The sequence below is a fragment of the Sparus aurata genome, chromosome 9 (assembly GCF_900880675.1).
Source record: "Sparus aurata chromosome 9, fSpaAur1.1, whole genome shotgun sequence".
NCBI lineage: Eukaryota > Metazoa > Chordata > Actinopteri > Spariformes > Sparidae > Sparus > Sparus aurata.
The window spans coordinates 24,176,956-24,197,835 of record NC_044195.1 but is presented as its reverse complement, the minus strand read 5'-3'; the positions used below and the strand labels follow the sequence as shown (position 1 = coordinate 24,197,835).

Genomic DNA, 20,880 nt, shown 5'->3' with positions numbered 1-20,880 from the left:
GGTCGGCACCTGTGCTGGAGCGAGGGTGAGGGATATTTCACATAGGCTATACATACTGTTACTTCAGAATCTATGCTCAAGTATGCTCATCTGCTTACCAAACCAACATGTTTAGCTATCCAACTAGACAGGCAGCAGAAGTTCCAGCAGATGGTCACACAGTACAGTACAGACAGCGGAGAGACAGGCAGAGGCAGAGCGACGGGTCTACTTCACCACACATGGCCTGTCTGCCTGTTGCTCTGGTGCTGTTCAGGTCCAGTGAGTATGACGCAGCGGGCCTCACCCAACCAGTGCTGCTGCTGCCTCCGGGTCTCAGGGCTCGGCTCGGCTCAGAGATGTTCTGGATGACTTCCAGATCTCATTAACCTTGGGCTGAGGGCCTCCAGTTTGATCAGAGCCCCAAAGGCCAGTGGGTCAGGATGCTATTCTCTCATCCCTTGCTTGGCTTTCGTCTGCTGGCCTCGGAGGTGTCTGCAGTGTTCAATCACATCCTCACTCTTCACTGTCAGGTGTCTCCACCCAGCAGAGAGGTTCAAGATTGTTGGTGTCTATCTCTCTATCTTTCTGAACTATAAATATAATGGATTACATTTATACCTAATGTGTTGTAATATTTGCTGAATACATTTTAAAGGGACACTTCAAAAATCCCCAATCCCCAAAATCAAAAATACATGTTTCCTCTTAGCTGAAGTGGAATCTATCCAGCTGTTTGTTTCAGTGAGGGTTGCAGTGTTTTGGGAATATCTGCAGTGAAGATGTCTGTCTTCTCTAAAATATATGGCACACAGCTGGCACACTTGTGGTGTCCAAAGCGCCCCAAAAATGCATTTGAAACACTCAGCAGTTTCATGTAGGAACTATTTTCTTTCTACCTTTTCTACACCGTATCGCTGCACAGAAAGGAATGTGCATCTACTCACCGACTAGAGGCTCGTGCTCGCATTGGATGCAAATATTAATGGCGTGCTCTTCGGCTGAGCAGCAACATCAGCCAGCCTGGTTAGCTTAGTTAGCTAGCCTCTCGTCCTTGATGAAGAAAATAGTTCCCACATGAAACTGGGGGTGATGATTTATGGAAAAACACATTGCTGTTCAGTTTTTCAAATGTTGTTTGAAACCTACCTAACCCCTGAAGGGACACGGGAAAAAAAAACTTAAACGTTGCTCATGCACACAGGAAAACTTTCCGGTGTGCACGAGAAAAGTTTATAATCAGACTGACTGCTTCACGTGCCCAAAAAAGAAAAAAAAGTTTCTTGTGCTCACAAGAAGGTATGTCAGATGAACGGCTTCAAAAGTCGGCTCAGCAGCTGTGGTTTCCTCTGCGCTCCCACATGTTTACTGTCATGCGCTCTGGTGTCAGGATCAACAAACAGATGGTCCCATCATACATCTGTCTGACAGGAAAACATACCTTACAGTATGTTCTCTCAGAGTCAACGCAGGCCAGGTACACTGGATGCAGACGGAAGCTCTCTCTTTGTTATTGTTTTCAATTTTTTAAACAGGTTTAACAATTATGTTAATTGTTTTTGTCCCTGATTGTGATTATAATCCATAGAATATCCACGTGTATTGATACAGCTGCTTTTATTAGACATCTGCATAACGGAGGTTCATAACAGCTTTGTTTCGTGACTTATGTGCTTTCATTCCAGATATTACCTTTACAGAGAATGTGAACCTCAACTTTATTAATTTTTAACGTGCTGTGAGATTCCTGTGAGCTCACACACATCAACAATTGTCCTGCTGCCTCCTTCCATTGTGCTTTTTTTTTGTTTTGGCTCTCATTGGTCACCAGCAGCCCAACGTGCAAACTCCATCCAGTGCTAATCTTGTACATCTGTACGGATTAGACATCATGAGGAAATGATAAAGGTTTATGGCAACAGCTGCAGCAGAAGTTATATAGTACATATAACTGCTCGCCTGCTCTTTATATAAGGAGAAAAATCCTTGTCCTTCATGAATCAGCGGTGAATACTCTTTTCCAGTCAAAATCTCCAGGCTTCATTCATGTTTGACAGGCTGTCAAGTTCAGTTCAATGTGCTGTTTGTCACCGCTGCATGTGTGTGTATGAGTTTGTGCGTATGCCACCGTGTGCGTGCGCGCGCGCGTGCGTGTGTGTGTGTGTATGTGTGTGTGTGTGTGTGTGTGTGTGTGTGTGTGTGTGTCCATCCTCGGGTGATGCATGGTCAGCCATTGAACAGCTCCACCGTGGCCTTGGAACAGAGCCTGGCCAGACAGATTGCAGCGGGGTGCCACAAAGGTTCGAAAAGGAACATCCCCCTCAGTTCAGCGAAGGTCGGACGGAGGCATCATTAGGTTGACAGAGTCTAAAACAGGGTCCAGCGGGGGTGGGAGGGGGGGAGTTGACTGACGGTTTTTAACTCAAGGACACGGCAGTATCAGAGGTTAATGACGGAGGCAGCCTTGGTACGCCATAGGGGGTGCCACTTATCATGCTGATACAGATAGCCTGTGTGCTGCGGCATGTGTGTACGTCAACGCCAATATCAGTTTGAATATTCTTAGGTCAAAGTCATCGATGGTCGATATTTAGGATTTAGACATTCTGACGATGTCTGACTCGACTGTCAAATATTGGTCGTCAATACATAAAAAAATGTGATTTAACAAAAAAATCCTCATAGAGATAAACGAGAAGTCACTCAATTCGGGCTCACATGCCATGTGTGCGTGTGTGTGTTCCGGTGTGTGCAAGCGTGTGTGTCTTAACCTCTTTGCCTCCGTCCTAATTGTCCCCATTTGATCAGAGCAGTCGTGCTTTAGGGCGCTTCCTTGTCCTCCCTACAGCTCCATTTATCACAGGCAGCAATGGAGACACACAAAGGCGCTCGGTGCTTCAAGGTGAATCCCTTCAAATGGCTCAGCTTGTGTTACCTTGTTAAATCGATGTGCTCAGTGACAACCGGCAGCAACGGAAATCTCGCCAGGCCGGATGATTGTTCGCACATCTCTTCGACACAGACGTGCTGAAGAGGTTGAGGAAATGCTAATAAATGTCCGTTAGGAGTGTCGTGTCTTTGTGAACTCTTGTAGACACACAGGTTTTTTATATATATATATATATTTATGTTGTTTATTTCGGGCATGTCAATTCATAAACATCACATTTCATCATTGTTCAAATAATAAATTACACATGGCCGAAAGGGAAAAGCGGGAGAAGCCAAAGCTTATCAAGTCCCGCCCCCATTACCCACAGGATAAAATCTTCATCCTGATCTTTTCTTGTCTTTTGCATTTTACATTTTCTTTTTTCTTTTTTTTTTTTACCTAACAACTTCTTTTGTTATGACCTTTGACAAAACATATTACAGCAGTAGCATACAGAGCTGAATTCAAGCTCTAGACAGTACATACAGATTACATGTGTGTCTGCACATGTGTCCATATTAGTCCATCATGAGTGAACAACAGTCTCATCTTATAGCCTCATCTTATAGCCAGGCTTGCCACAAGGTCAGAATGTCCAATCGACAGAGAGCAAAAGTCCGGTGTATTTATTATTTGTTGAGATGGTGTTGGGATGGTGTAAGAGCCCTTTAATGCATTTTTATGTTATTCATCAGTCTCCTCTGCAGCTTTCATCGCTGTTAGCTTCGCCATGTCCTCCCGATTGGTGGCTACATCAACTCGCATCTGTATCACGAACTCGCGAATTGCTGAGATGTCAGAGCGTATCTCGACCACAGCACTCCGAGTAGTGGCGTTGTCCGCCCTCGCACTGGTCTGCTCAGTAGCAATCTTTCTCATTTTCCGATATTGCATAAAGATTCCAAATCCCAAAGCGATCGTTCCAATTGTCATGAACGTGAACATGTACACGTCCTCGACATCCTCCACATCCAGTGCGGCAAGGCAGATGACTCTCCACTTTCCCCAACCATCCATAACGTAGCCGGACATGAAGGTCCCGTCCGGGCATGTCGGTTCACCAGAACCCGCACGCCGTGTTGAGAACACTCTGTCGATGGCATTCATTGACCAGCTCAGCAACTCCATCGTGGATTGATCGATTGGTTGATTGGTTAAGAACGTTGTTGTACAATATTAGACGAATCTCAATCGAATGACTGTTGTGTGCCGATTTACAGGGCTAGTTGAGTTCTTCACAGCTATATATATATATTAAAGAAGCTGTTCATGCCTGAGTCTGTTTGAAGTTTTTTAAACAAGTCATAATTTATCAATCACGCCCACACTGAAGGAGACACTCCCGTCTTCTATCTCCCTCAGCCAAAGCAGACGTTACACATTTTCATGCTATGGCAGTGCGAAATTCACGACGCACGCATTCTTGGCCTACGTTTCCTCCTCATTCTGTGAATTTTAATACACAGAACTTGGAATTGATGGCAGTATGTGTGTTTTTGTGTGAATTTGAATCCGACAGCAAGCCTCTTCATTACACGCTTTCATACGCACAGCTCCTGGAATAAGTTCAGCAGTCGGCGCTGGATTAGAACAAAACAGACTCATTCTGGCAACATTTTCCATGCACCAAGACCGACGTGTTTAAAAAACTCTCTCTCTCTCTCTTAGGAAAGAATGCAGAGATTTACAGCGTCAGACATATTCTTTCTGAAATTATAGAACATTTCCTCTCACTTTAAATGTGATGATAATCTTTGTAAATTGATGTATTCCTCTCACAGCTGACACTTTGACTTGTCACAGTGTGAAACTCACAGCAGTGACAAGTATCTTCACACGTTTGCTTTGTTAAAAATGTCTTCTTTGAAAAAGACGTGATAAACGTATGTTTAGTAATTTGGCCTCAGGTTAAACAAAGTGACATTCAGTGGAAATATCAAATGATAAAAGACAAAACTTCTATTTAAAAGTAGAGAGAAACAAAAGTATGAATGAATGAAAAACTGGTCAGAGCTGTATTTTCTTCCCCTTATAGGCCAGCCAGTCTTTGTTTAAAAAGAATATAGCCTTATAATGCCTTGTGTGCATACGTGTCTGTTTGTCTCATGCAGTCTCTACAGGTGCAGAGAGTATTTGCATTCCCATTTCAATGTGTTTTATATTGAGCTACTTGTTTATACAGGGCAGATTTGGCACATGGCACTCGTACACAGGTGTTTCCACTGTTACTGATCAGGCATCTCGTCTTGACCGCGGGCAGATTTCGTTCACAGCGTCACACATCTCGCCAGATCCTATTTGCATTACAATCTTGCAGTTGTATCTTTTTTTAAGGCTTTGTTACAGCAGGAAAAGCACAGGTGGTACTAATAACATTAACAATCATTATGTTGAAGTGTCCCAGTAAGGCAGCTATTAAGCCATCTTTTATCTTATCATTTAAACCTATAGTGACATTTAAAATCTCTTCTGGTGAAGAAGGTTAATAATACACTGTGCGTTTGGTGAGTATATTAACCTAAATGTCCCCATTTACATCTCCATAAAGTGTTTCTGACACACATTATACAGTGGTATATTTGCATAGTTGTTTCTTTCTCTGCAATTTCTCGGATATCTCTGATGCCATGATGTTTGTCTATTAAAGCAACAGTGTCCTGTAATAGGGTAAATGGTGAGACTCGCGCTGCAGAACCAAAAAGAGGCGTGACGGTACACATCATGACGTTGACATCCGTGTGTTTTTTCTCAAGGTTTTTCCACCGATGTCTCTTGTTAATCCAAACATGTATCGGACGGCTGTTTATAATCATATGGATGCTGTTACAATGTGTTGTGATTGAGATCGTGACCCATGATGCATCCCCGGACAATTACTAAGTAAAATGTTTTTGCTCTAGTTTACATAAGTACATAATTGCCATCAGTAAACAGCGATATGTCACTTGTTTCTACACTATGTAACGCCAGTGAGAGGGTAAGACCGCAGCGTCACATACTTGTTTACTTCAACATAAAAGTTTTCAACACATGACAAAATCAGTTTTTTTTGTTACATTCAGAAACTCTGATGCCAATTTCTACATAATGTTCCTGAATGTTTTAAAGGCCTTTTATCACAGAGTTGTTATAGAAGGAAAAACTACTGAACTATCATTTAAGCAAGTATTTTTCCCACCGCAACATTTAAAATGTCCTCTGAGAAAAAAGCTGATTTAATTTTTGCGTGTGTTCGTCCAAGTTCTTTGAGCACTGTTGTTTCTTTTGAAGCAGAATTCTCTGACGCCATGATTTTTTCTACTGAAGCATTTGAAGACTGGAAACCCAAAATAGAAATTAAAAAAAGATATATTTTTTTTTTAATCTACTCATGTTCTCTTTTCAAATGAAACTCTGTGAACTTATTAAATAGTTTAAAATGTACTTTTATGAATAAACCATTGAACCACAGTTAAGATCCAACAGTCTAGAAAACTACAATAAATACATAAATGCAAAACCCTTCATTACATTACCCCTCAGCTTTGATTATTCATTAAGAGATACACCTCAGCAATAAATGTGAATTAGGCATTATCAGTATCTTCAGGATTAACCGTGAAAAATGTGTGATGCATTGTGTTTCGATTCCACTTGAGGAAAAAAAAGAATGAACCCCTTCATAAAGAACGCATTCACGAGTGAGGTCATGAATATACAGCGTGTGTCTTTGTGTGTCCGTCAAGCTCTAAATCGTACTTCTGAATACTTTGAGGAAAAGTTCTCGGCAGAGCAGATGGTCTCATTATATTTGAGTGAACCTTGCTGCATCTATTTCCATATTTGAAAGAAAACCTGATTTTAATGAACGTGTTAAAAGTCGTTAATGCTCTGAGATATGAATTTCTGATAAACACTAGACATAGTTAGCATAACTGATGATGCTGAATTCATGAATATTGTTGGCAGGCGACCCGAGCGCCTCCTGTTGATTGCCGTTATGGCGGCGGTGAATGTTTCGCCTGCGTCCTCGTGTACATTATGTGTATGTGTTTTCAGTGTGATATTTTTACCTGTGCACCGGTTTCTCATACCCTGTCACACTGTCTCTCTGTCATCCCCAGCGTGCCACCCAGGTTTCTACAAGGCGTACGCTGGAAACATCAAGTGCTCAAAGTGCCCTCCGCATAGCTTCAGCTACGGAGAAGGAGCCGCTATCTGCCGCTGTGAGAAGGGCTTCTTCAGGGCCGAGAAGGATCCTCCCACCATGGCTTGTACACGTGAGTATGGGAGCAAACAAGGCTCACTCATTAACCACATAGATGTACACGGCCTTCACCCAATGTGGGTGAGTTATTGCTTTATCTCTGGAGCCGGCGGATTACTTCAGCCGTCTCTCAGAATCCGCCACGACTTTAAACCCCGTCTCGTCTCGAGGACTTATCTGGTGCGAAACTGTACATTAGAGAGCCTCTGGATGAATTACACGGCTTTTGTTCAGCTGCCTCGTCCTCATTGATGATTCACCGACTGTCATTACGACTTCATATTTGCATTAAATTACAGTTTAACCGGACTAATTCTCCTTTAATTAAAAAGCCATTTAGCTGTCAGTGAGATAGACGGGGGCCACGACTGAGAGCTCTACAGGGCGGAAGAGTGTATTTGTCTTTTATGGCAAGACAGAGCCAAGTCGCGGTGGAGAGGCTGTGGGGTTTACAGTTGGCTGCAGGATGCAGTGTTTGCAGAGGAAATCTTCAGAAGTCTCTTCATACAAGGTTTTCATCTCCAAATGTACACTCGCGTGATGCAACGCCCGCTCATTGAAATCCACACTTTTAAATCTACAGTCTCTCCAGTGGAATAGTCGTCTCTTACGGTTGGATAGCTACTGGAGCAGTTAATCCATTAATGTACAGGTTAATAGCAGTGGTGGTTCGATTCCAACCTGTGGCCTCTTGCTGCCCGTCATCCCCTCTCTGTCGTTCACCTATTTCCTGAAATCTAGAAAAAAAAGGTTTCGATATGTTAACCACAAAAGACAACCACAAGATCTATAGCTCCTTAAGCTCCTATAAACCTCTTGATATTAAGAAAAAGGATACCAGACCAATAAACAGGACAAAGTATATCTCAGTATATTGCATTGTGAGGATTGCTCTGAAGTAAGATGTGGAAAAAAAAGGACACTAGCCTCAAAACACAACCTTTTTTTAAGATGCATTAATGGAGAAATGTACTTGATTGTTGAGTTTTACAATACTTATACTTTTGGCTGGGCTGGCCACCAACCATTAGCATCACTAGTTGACTCATCAATCAGGTGTCTTACATGTTGCACCTTTAATGTCTTGTTCAAGGGGCTTCTCAAAACACGTTCAAAGGTCACGTTTCCTCCCTGTACAAGCATGCAATGTGTATAAATGTTTGTGTGGGTGTTACAACTCAGCTCAGCTAGGAGGGGTACACTACATGGGTGCCTGGTTATGCGTTAAAATGCAGGAGCAACCTCGGGAACATTATTAATTGGCAAGGCCGACCGGGCGTCCCACAACAGAAAAAAAGTTGCAATTTAAAACAAATTCACGAAGCAGCCACCAGCAGTATCCTGGATTAGTTAGACTGAAGGCGCTCTGAAAAAACAAGAATGTATAATGAACACTGTAGAGTATAACTTGGTGGATCAGGACAGGAAATGACACAAGGAGAGGAACGACAACAATCACAGAGGGAGAGACGTAGTGGGGCGGTAAATCCTATGTTGCATGTGAACACAAGCAGAATTATGCTTATGCATGTGTGTTTACCCTCCACTGCATCCCAACAAATTAAAGTCGGTAATGCAAATGCCAATGTTGAATAGCTACGTTAGACTTATAAGACTCAGCAGGATTCTGCTCCTTTGCAAATGACCCGCCTCGATAATCAAATCATGTTAGAAATACATAAATGATATTCTCTACTAGAACTTGTATAACAGAATTAAATGGAAATGTTATATGTATTTGAGGCCGCAACTGATGGCTTTTTAAAATAGATTTGGGATCTTGGAGCCTCTGTAGACTCTTACAGAGCCACACTTTTCTTATGTAAAATTTTTCAGCCCGCATCGCCGTTCAGCTAAGTGGCATGTCTCTCACCTTCATAAACAGTTATCTGGAAACACACTCCTGTGTGGATCGACAGATTGTGATTAACAGCCACAGAATGCTGCGGCAAGCGATTGGTGACGGGTTTGACAGAAGCAACTCGGCGGGAAGTCAGAAAAATGTGTGACTTTTTTAATTGCTTGTTTTTGTCGGTCGCTGAAAGAAGTCGAATACCACTGTTATAGGCTGCTGAAATATAATCACCTGTCTGCAGGGACTGTGAGGTGATCAGTTCACTTTTAATAAGACATAAAGTGGGGTAACAAAAACGCAGCATCACTCCCCCCTAACTGAATAATGGCGATGCGTTTGCTCCACTTGTGCGCCTGTGTAGACTATCACATCTATCCTAACAAGCTGTGAGCTCTGTTTACCCACATAATGCATTTTAATCAGGAGCTCGTAGGCCAGAGCATAAACTATTTGCCTGATGTCTAAGTAAAAAAGAAAAAAGAAAAAGTGGAGATTAAAGACTTGAGGCCTTAGAGGAAGACTAGAAAGAGGGGATGTCACAGGAGGAGAGATAAAGGTGGAGAGGGAAGGTGTAAAGACTGGATGGAGGAGACAGTGAAGAGAGAAAGGAGGAGGGCGCAGATACCAATCTCCCCCTAGAGGAGAATAGAGGCTGATTGATGGCAGTGGGGTTGCTCCGCGGGAGGGGAGGTGGGTGGATTCTCCTCGATGGAGAGAATAGAGGAGGTGAGATAATGGCCGATAGAGGCAGGAGGAGATAAAGAGGGAGAGAATGGACATACGCTGACAGGAGTGGAGGATGAGGTGGAGGAGGAGGAGCTTCTGTGTCTGTGGAGATTTTTTTTTAGCAAAGGAATGGTGGGAGCGGGATGGAGGGATGGTGAGGGAGAGGGGAAACATCCCATTGTCTAGGCAGACAGTGAGCTTGGCAGGACGGGAGTGTTCAAATCCCTCAGGCCTTTTAACTCCACCCTGTTGACAGCTGGCTGCCTGCTACAGCACAACAAACACACCATCCAGAAAGCACAAAAGTGAAATTTAAGGGAGGTGAAATAACTGTGCTAGCAAGGAATATGTTATGGTGAAGTTATGTGGAACAGCGGTAATGTGTGATATTTAAAAGTTTTTCGGGGTGTGAATTTCTATGGAATAACAACACCGTCCGCATTCACGTCTCCAATATAGACCAAAGTAGTGAATAAACTCGAAGTTGTCACTCTGTTGTGGAAAGCAATTTGGTTTTTCTTTGTGGCACCAAGAACAACACTACCTGGAAAAGTATGGGTGCACTATGTAGTTTTGAGGAGATGAGAAGAAAATCTTCACTGATTCATTGTCATGACAAAATCAACTGGGTAAACAAACTTTCCTCAAAGGACATAACAATTTCATACTGTTTTTCTTTGTTTTTCTTTGCTGGACCCTTCTCAGTAGCCACCTTCTTAGCTTCAAACAGCACTCTGGGGATCTTATTCCCCTCTGAGTACGGCTTGTTTATTCAGTTATTGAAATACATCAAATAACTCTCTCTGAGTCTGAATGATGACCTAATTAATATTGTTATTTAAAACTTTCTGAGTTTTAAGAATTGCTTAGTGTGCTTTGACATAACAAATTGCAATTAACTGTGTAAGACTCAGTTATAAATTCTTTCACTATAGATCAACAGACTTTGGAAAGTGCCCTTCTTGGATGCCCTTATGGATAAAGTGTGGTGATTGATGAAAACTTAGGTAGGCTTGGTGCTACTGGGGAGCAGGGAGGTTCTACAAAAGTAGGTCTGGAAGATGGGATGCCAGAATTTAAATTTTAAATTGAGAATTTTGTGTCTGCACTTTTAAAGCATTGAAAAAGCAGAACATTTAAAGGTGAGGATATATCAGTGTAGAGCTATAAATAGAGGCAGATTGTGAAAGAAAACAATTTCCTAATTTGTCTAACTTCGGGTCTGTAGGAAAAGACGACCCCTGCTGTCTTTAGAATCCATTTAAAGATTGTGCTGATTACCACTGAGTTAATGATAAATGGATAAGCGTCAAATTCCAAGTCTGTAAACGTAACACATGTATCTTCTCTTCATGAAGAAAGCTAAAAGTTACAAAATGATTTATATATTCATTCATTTCAGGCCCTCCATCTCCTCCCCGCAACCCGATGTTCAACCTGAACGACACCTGTCTGATGCTGGAGTGGTTGCCACCCAGCGACACCGGAGGCCGCCGTGATCTCACCTACAACGTCCAGTGCAAGCGCTGCGGCCCCGAGCCCAACCACTGCCAGCTCTGCGAGGAGGATCTCCGTTTCCTGCCACGACCTCTGGGCCTGACCAACGCCACCGTCACCGTCATGGAGTTCTCGGCGCACGCCAACTACACTTTTGAGATCGAGTCCCTAAACGGAGTGTCTGACATGAGCTCCTTTCCTCGCCAGGTGGCCATCATCACCGTCAGCACCGATCAGGGTGGTGAGTGTGTATTATTTGAATTTTACTTGATGTTTACAGATACTTAGAGTGCAACACTGCAATCTTTATAAGATTGATCCTTCCTGTTATGCACTTTAAGGTCAGGTGAGGTAAGTCTAAGTTCTTTTACCTTTTATAATCTTTTCCAGCTCTTTCACACCACCATCTTAATTGCATATGTATCAGCATGCCACATCTGTACATATGGGAAAGGATGTTGTTGGATTCATGCAGACAGTCCTGTACAGTCCGTCATAATGCCGCCGCTGAGTGATGAACACAAACACATCGCCACCTCTCCATCGCCATGTGCCGGCAGAATAACTGAAATGCTAAACAGATTTTTAGTGAAGACTGATGGAAGTTAGGCCAAGAGCCAGCGAGCACCTCATTATTTTTGGCAGGAACAGCGCTACCATATGGCAAGAGCATTTCATGTTTGATTTCATGACTCATGAACCCTGAAGGATAATTAATTGTTTCCCTGGATCTGTAGCACAGATTACAGAACTGTTAAGGAACCATTGCAGATTTTTAAAAGGTACCCTGGGGAGTTTTTAACCACTATCAGCAGTGTGGAGCAATGTTTGTGTGAGGGGGTGAATGATTGTTTGGCCCAGAATAGATCCCATTAATTTTTGATCTAGATAAAGGGACAGCATGACTCCAGTGAAATGTTCCACACTTTAATCCTTGGACCCCCTATTTCAAGTCAGTGATTATTCTCTAAAATTCTTAATCATAATCTAATCATCTTGTCTTTCACTTTATAGTCCTTTTGTAAAGGGATAGTTTGCGTTTTTTGCTAACTACACGATCGTTCCTGTCGTCGTGGTATGTACCCTGCGATGCAGCAGAGAACGACAGGGCCTGTATTTGTGTCAGAATAACATTACCGTTAATATTCCTCTGGTGCCTTCTTTGTTTAACTTAACTGCAGCTCTAAGTCAAGGAGAGAGGTTCTCTCTACCTACCTATCTGTTCCGAATAAGGTTTTTTTTTTTATGCTGAAAGGCCCAGTATTTCCTCCGGGATGTGGTTTGATGCGAAGAGCGTTTATGCTTTTAATTTGTGATTTGCAAACACTGTGCTTTCTGTTTTTCTACCTCCTCCCTCTCCTAACGTCCCCTGACTCTTCCCTCTCTTTTTTCTATTCATTGTTTGTCCTTCTCTCTCTCTCTCTCTCTTTCTCTCTCTCCTCTTTCCAAACATTTTTCTTTCTTCTTCCTTCTCTCCTCCCTTCTTCCCCTCCATCCCCGTGTTGCTGTGGGAGTCTGGGAGAAATACATTTTCTCATACAGCCAAACCACATTAAATGCATTATTCTCTGTCACTGGGGACAGCTCAAGCCTTTACAGGTAACTCAATGGTACACGCAGCCTTTTTATTTCATTAGGATGCCCAGTTTAGCACATAGTCATGGCAGGTCCCCGAGCTGTACACAAGACCCATTTCATCACTAATACACCCAGCTGCAGCTCTTTAAAATGCTCAAGGGGGGAAGGAAATTCCTGGCCATCAGCCAGCCATAAACAGCCTGATGATGTATTTCACCAATATCACCTTGACAGAAACCAGAGTTTGGTTAGTGTCATTCAGGTGCCATTCGATCAAGGGTTATCGATCACATACCTGGTTGTTAATTTACATGGCTAGTGGTGGTTTTAGATCCTTTTCTTTAGTGTAAGTATAAATACCATGATTAATAATAGACATGCTTTTTGTTTCAACATGTCATCATGAAGAAAATGCTTTAACTCCAAAATAATGACACCACCGGCGTTCAGATAAACCTCGCTTTCATTTTGCAATCCCGATTGCCGACTGTGACAAAATCTTCCGGGAAAATGAAGGCTGACTGGCGATGTAGTTAGGCTGGCAGCTTGGCACCATTTCTATCTGCTTTCAAGTCTCATCGTCGACTAAATGAAACAATAAACTCACACTTTGTCCCCTGTTGTTGGTATTACAGAAACAATCCAGTTGCCAATAGCAATACCTCTTGGGAATGGTACAAAAGTAAGCTCTTTCAGCTCTTCATATGTTTTGAATGTGAAATCTTAATCAGAGAAGTTATTAGCAACTAAAGCTTTAAATATGTTTTTTCTGAAATGCAGTGAGGTAGAAGTATAAAAATCACATACAATCACTGCAGGTAGTTGTTAATGTTAGCAAATAATGACCAAACAAATCCTTCTTGAACCAGTTCAACACTATCACACATGTGAAGATACGGTAGATCTGATTTTATTATGTGAAGTCATATGTAAAAAAATAAAAAAACGTTTCACATGGTCTGTTTCCACATGTTGAATTTCTAATCCACACAAAGCCAATCACTTGTGACTGTATGACATTAACATGTGAAAATGCAAATTTTCCATCCTTCATACGTGAGAAAAGCCAATCACTGTGACATTATTTACTTTCTTTCACATAAAAAAAATATTTTACATGTGAAAAGAGCCAATTGCATGAGAACATACTCCGTTTACACTTTAAATTGTGATTTTAACAGGTGAACAGGCATGTTTGACATTTTGTAAGGGAAGCCCTTCACCTTCTCAGTTTTTGTATGTTACAAAACAAACTGGATGTGGAACCATCGCACCCCTGAACTCAGTGACTCAATCTCCCTCTATTGTGAAGAAGTGCAGCTTTGCCCCAGAGTGCTCGTTGCTGAGATCATTAAGAACCACTGACGAGCCGAACGCTCGACTCACCTCGGGCTACGGTTCCTGTACATCCTCGACACTTCCTCTGCATACAGAACTGCTTCCCGTATGCAGAATTGTTCTTGCCCTCGTGTCAAACATTCCGTCCTTGTTGTTTTTGGCCAGATGATGTGTTACAGTTTTGTCGACTACATGTGCCTGTTCATGTTTTGTTGTGTTGGTACAAATTCTTTCATCTCCAATTCATTCTTATTGCTGCTTTTTTTTAATGATACAGTGTATTGAGTCTTCACATTTCCAACCTTGTTTCTTTGTGTAAGAATGTTACACACCGTACAGTCTAACTTCTTACTTTCACACCTCAGCTAGGAACTAATTTCAAAGGATTTGGGACTGAGGTGGAGATTAACATATAAGACCTGCTGTTTCTGTTGTGGATGGAGGCGGATGATGCATGCATACAGATTGCCCAAACAGCACCAATTACTCCACTTGAAAGTCATTGTTTCTAGCTTTTAATATATTTATATATATTTACCATATTGCACTTTTTTCCCCATATATTTTATGATTATTATTATTATTATTATTATTATTGTTATGTTAATTTTCAGGAAGTGCCACTGTTAAATCATTTTTGACCGTCTCTCTTTGGTCAGATCTTGAGTTAGCCAATGGATAGAGATTGTTTGCTGTGTGGAGAAGTTACAAGAAAGGGAGAAACCAAAATGTTAATCTTGCAACAAAATCTCAAAGCTGTGCTTTACAAGAATACTATATGGATTAAAGTATTATAATACTATCAACACCAGTGGAACTGTATAGGCATATGGAAAGGGCAGTGATGAGCTTAGTCTTATACCGCAAATCCTAAATTAGACACCTTCCTACGGCACTGTTTCAGCTAGAGAAAGAATTCAGCCACCTCCCCTGTCTGAGCTCCTTCGATTCAGAGGAACCGGCTTGTTGCTGCACAGTCGCTGGTATGAACGCCAGCATTTTAGGGGGGGAAATGAACCAGACCAGTGAATCAAACTGGACAAATACATGTGATGTAAAAACAGACACACAGCTGCTCAAATGTAGACATAACAGTCCAGTGAAACCTGCTCATAACAAAGACAACTTTCCCAGTCTGTCACCCAAACTGCTAAAACGTCCACAGTGTACCTGTAAATGGAAGCACCTTTGTTTTTTTCCATCTTAATCATTCTCTGCAATTCATGTAAAAAATATTTATTCAAACAAAACTGTTGCTGTAAAACTCAAAACTCACACTTGAGTTAAAGTAAAGCTATTACTAAATCATCCATATACTTGAGGAAAAAGTCTTGCACTGATTGATATTAAATGTACTTAAGTATCAAAAGTACAAGTAAAAGTAAATACACTGTACATATACATATACATATACATACAATTGAGTAAATGTACATATAATGTAGTTCAATTCTATAATGCTCCATACTTTCACTCCACTACATTTTCCAGGAAAATACTACACTTTCACTACACTATATTTATTCAGTTACTTCAGTTACTAGTTACTTTACAGATCAAATGCAGAGCCAAAGCAACACAGATGCTGATGATCAGAAATATGTTGAATCTGACAACTCAGTATACTGTAGTATACAGTGTAAACATACATGTAAGTATATGTATATTTTTACTTATACTTTTGATACCTAAGAACATTTAATATCGGATACTTTAAGACTTTTATTCAGATACTATATGTACGGTTGACTTTTGATATCTTTAGTTTTACTCAAGTATGACTGCTGATTTTAACAACACTGTTAAAGTCCTGCACACGCCAGCAGCTGTGAGATGACACTGGATGCAGGATGAAGTCATTAAACCTTTTCTAAAAAACACATTAAAGTGTTCATGAGGTCAGCATATTCACTCAACTCACAGATAATCATGCAACCCCTCTCAGGAAAAGCAAAACTTGCACACCGCAGTGATCGGTTTTCCTGCGACTGCAGTGATATGCATACATACAAACTCCACTGCACATACGCATCCCGAGACACATCGACGTAAACCTCTCTCGGTGATTGGACCGTCTGGGGAGGAAGCACAGGAAATTCGTACGCCATTAGCATAGCGTCGCCATCAGCAGAAACGACAGAGCCATGTGAATTTTTCTGTGTGTTGTGAGGAATTTTTTGAGTCCCCTGTATTAATGGACGCTCGCCATAGATAGATTAGACTTTGTCATTAAAATGCAGATGGCCGTTTTGGTAAATGCTTTGTGCCGGTGAGGTTAATATGTGATTTGTTGTGCCTATGATGGGCTGGCTTGGGAACACAGGCACACACACACACACACACACACACACACACACACGAACAGCACTGTACACATGCACGGGTGGAGTAGAAAAGCTAAGGCCTATGATAATTTCCTGTCAGGCGTAACCTTTTCAATATTTTGTGATTCATACAGTGAAGCTCATCTGATGTATGCACGAGCATCAATCTTCCGAACGCACACACACACACACACATGCACACACAGACTGAGACTCTGTGTGTGTAGAATTATGAAGAATAAGGATTAACAGCAGGGGAGTGTCTTGGCCTGGAGTAAATCCCCTCATATTTGGAGAAATGGGAAGGAAAGAGTCAGGGGAAATTATGTGTGCGTTTGCGGTCGCCGGAGTCGGCACCAGGAACGTGGCGCTGGCGTGATCTGGCAGACTTAGAAGTTAACTGTGAGCTTTAGTGGCGGGAAGGTTCACATTCACCAGAGGGGTCTTAATAGAAACTGTGAAGTCCATCAACAGTCTGCTGAAATGGGATCTGATGATTTCTGGATTTCTGAAATCACATCCTCCCACAAGCTGAACCTAATCTACCGCATATTCACTCTTCTCCCAAACATCTCACAAAAGGCGTAATTGCCCAAGTGCTGCCTTGCTCAAGGGAGACTTGGGTGCCACCCCCAAAGTAGGTGACTGGGTCAGAAAGGAGAGAAAAGAGCCGGAGGCAGCTGGAGGACAAGTAGCAGCTGGATGAGGATGTGGAAGGTTAAGTGAACAGAAGAGAAGTGAAATGAGGGAGTAAGCCTGAGAGGTTAATAGACAGACAGACAGAGAGAGAGAGAGAGAGAGAGAGAGAGAGAGAGAGAGAGAGAGAGAGAGAGAGAGAGAGAGAGAGAGAGAGAGAGAGAGAGAGAGAGAGAGAGAGAGAGAGAGAGAGAGAGAGAGAGAGAGAGAGAGAGAGAGAGAGAGAGAGAGAAGTGCTGTGAATGTGGAGAGCAGAGAGAAGAGCCGGACAGAGACGAATGAAGTGACGGAGGAAAAGAAGAGGGTGAGAGAACAGAGAAAATGAGAAGCGCAGTACGAGAAGATGATTGAGTGAGAAGGGGATCGAGAGAGCACAGAAGTGGGTGACAGGATGAAAAAGAGGGTAAATTAGCCGACAAGAAATGTGGGCAGAGGATAAAGAGAGAGCGTGGGGAAGAGACGCAGACACACAGGCAGCTGGGCACTTGTGTGTGAACACTGTAAAAACTAAAAAAAACCTGAAATCGTTCGCCTCGATGGGATGTTTGATTCAAGTGACCGTCCCAACCACAGCAAGTTATTAACTTCAACTATTGATATTCAATAAGAATGTACTCATACCGAAAGAAGTACACAGACTCCAGACTCTTTCTGTCACCTTTGCCTTGTGGGTCCTTCTCCCTGCATTGCTTGAAAAGTAGAACCATACTTCAGCGTGATGCAGGTCATGACAGCACCGCCGCACAGATTCATCAACACCTCTTTGAAAGAAACAGAATGAATATTGTTTCAAATGTACCTTACATCTCATTCTACCGTGAGGGGTCTCGTTTTCTGATCGCTGATTGTCTTTGTTAAGAAGAAGAAGAAATACTTCTAGTTTATTATAACACCAAAAAGCATGCATTGCATCAAAAAAAATACCTAGAATCCTTTTTTCTAAATGAAAGTTACATGAACTAGAACTGTGACTACTAATACATATACCTTGGAGACCAGGCATAAAGGATGAATTCACCTAAAAATTAAAATTAGGTCATTATTTACTCACCCTCTTGTTGATGCAAAGTCAGGTGAAGTTTTGTAGTCCACAAAACATTTCTGGACCTTCAAAGATAAACATAACTGAGGATGTCTTGGTGAAATCTCCCAAAGCCCCAACATCCCAAATCGATTTAAAAAAAAAAAACAACTTTATTTCAACCTCTTACACATGAGTTGCTAAAGATGTACTTTAGACAGAGGTGCATGCTAATGCTCTTAGCTTTGCAGCTACAGTTAAGAGTTCAACTTTAAAAAAGGTTTTGATTTTTAAGACTGATGATAGATTGAATGTAACTGTCACAATACAGCAAATCTGTACTACATTTTTGGTCTCTAAACAACTTTTGGTCTTTGAGTTCCCTCAACAGTAGGAAATATAGGCTCATTGGTTTCTGCATCCTACATATTCTGGTTTCGTGTAGTTGGTAGGCTGACAGTTTACCTTATTTGGAGATGATCTTGGAGCACATTAAAAACAAAAAGTTTGAAATCCATTCATCACTTTTTTATTTACCATATGTGAGCAGATTGTAGCAGAGGTGAAAAATGAGACCTCTCCCATCCCTCTTGATTTCCTGTAAAAGCCTGTGGAGGTATCATTGTAGTTGTTTAACGCTGCTGAGCTGTGGATTTCTTTAGGAAGGACTCGAGTCGGATTTTCCACAACGGTCCAAAGGATGTGATTTTATGCACCTCTCCGCCAACGGAGAGTAAGGGCAGCTAACCTTAAAGTATCAACCGGCTTCCAGTTTGACGGAGCCTCTTTAAGTTGACTGAAAAGTTCAAGTTAGCTCCCTTTTGTTCATTCAGTGTGTGTGTGTGTGTGTTTGTGTGTGTGTGTTTGCTATACATGTGTACTTCTGCAAATGAAACCAAACATGCATTAGGATGAAAGCAATGTTGCGCTTACAGCATACGGACAGGGCAGTTTCAGAAATGATCGCCCGATTTCATAATGCAATCTCGGAAATAAGCGGTGAGAGGGGGTGGACAGGTGGATGAGTACAGAAAGGGGAAAAAAGGAGGAGAAGGAAGAGGATAAAGAGGAGGAGGAGGAGGAGGAGGAGAGGAAATGGCCTAGAAACAGGAGAGTTGCTTTAATCACAGGAAGCAGCTGGGTAATTGTGTATGTCACTGAAAGCAATCAGAGACAGATCGGCTCCTCGGTTGCGGGCGACACATCAGAAACATTCTCGCAGCAAACTTGAGAGACTCTAATCAGACAGTCTTTTGTAGATGAAAAGCCGGTGGGTTAAAACTAACAATCTCAGATCTGCATGATGATACGGAACAACGTGGGAGGAGTGCTGCTCATTGACTTGGCATTGACTGCAAGTGTCCAGATCAGTTTCATGTGTTTCACTCACCTGGAGGGGGGATGTGGAAACTGTGCAGCCTGAGATGCATCAACAAAACCGGAGTTTGTCTGAGAGCGAGCTCATAACTTCAGGGTTAATGTGATTATTGTAATACAACTGAATGAAAGCACACGATCAAGCCTGTACATAACTGCCGTACTGCTTTGCCTTGGCTTTAACCATCAGTGCCCTTGTCATCTTCGTCCGTCGTCTACTGTAGACCCGCTAACGGTGCAAACCACGCGGATATGCCGACAAAAAAGACTTCGACAAAATCTAAATTGATTTGAGAATGTGCTTACCCGGCAATGCGAGCTTGCCACACCTTGCACACACAGAGTTTTGGAGTTAATGGTGTGCAGATCAGCGTGAGGTAATGAGGGATTAATGAAAGTGATGATTCGGTGATAAACCTGAAGATGTCGGTGCAAAAGGCGCAGGCATGTGTCCCATTACAACAAACCTTATCCACACTGTGTGGCTCATATTGTATTTATCAGTATCGTCTGCAGTATTATGGACATGTTATTTAGTGTCATGGCAACACTGATCACTGTGACATACTGTACCATGAAATACAACAAAGTTTTCACAAAGATTATTAAACACATATGAGTCAAAAACTTGTCCGGTCAAAAGTATATTTAAAAACATCTTAAAATGAATTCATGTGATTTATTGAGCCTTGACTGATCTCCTGCATTCTTTAATGAATATGGGTTTGCTAATATTAAAAAAAATGATCTTTTCACAACCCTCACCAAGTGTTTTTTGTGCCTAAACCTAACCAGATCACAAGCGAAGCGCTGTCACAAGATCGAAATGAAAATTTTGCCTAAAGAAACAACACATTCGTAGTTTGAACATTTATTCTCTCAAGATGGAATATGTTCAGATAGATTAGTTTTTATGGATTTGTTTTTAAAAAGTTGACCTTTATATAGTTCAACAGATGGGCACATTTTTTAAAACAGACAAATAATGAAATCTAAAAGTCATGCCATAGAATCTTATTTTGAAATAAATGGTTATTGTCACTGACTGTCACACACCAATATATGTCAAACCTTGATAAAATCAAGTATGCGAAATTGTCCAAGTCACATTGTGTACAGGAGAACCTCTGGCCCACCTTGATCTGCGATGGCCCTCTGCCGCGCCGGGGGCCAGCACCAGCATGATTATGCAGCAGCGGCTATAAATGAATAGTGTGTGTTAAACTTCTGGCCTTTCTCAGCCACCGTACCCCTCCCAGGCAGCCCTCTCCCGGCATCGCGCCACGCTCTAACTAACTATGACAAATTAGC

The 20,880-nt window shown here is 41.9% G+C and overlaps 1 protein-coding gene across 1 annotated transcript in view; it reads left to right on the top strand.

Moving 5' to 3' along the window:
• The window catches only part of epha6 (eph receptor A6), a 191,267-nt gene that overhangs the window by 98,815 nt on the left and 71,572 nt on the right, over window positions 1–20,880 (top strand). The window contains exons 4-5 of the mRNA XM_030428095.1: window positions 7,015–7,170; window positions 11,141–11,476. Of these exons, the coding sequence (XP_030283955.1) occupies window positions 7,015–7,170; window positions 11,141–11,476 (492 nt within the window). The remainder of the gene's footprint in view (window positions 1–7,014; window positions 7,171–11,140; window positions 11,477–20,880) is intronic.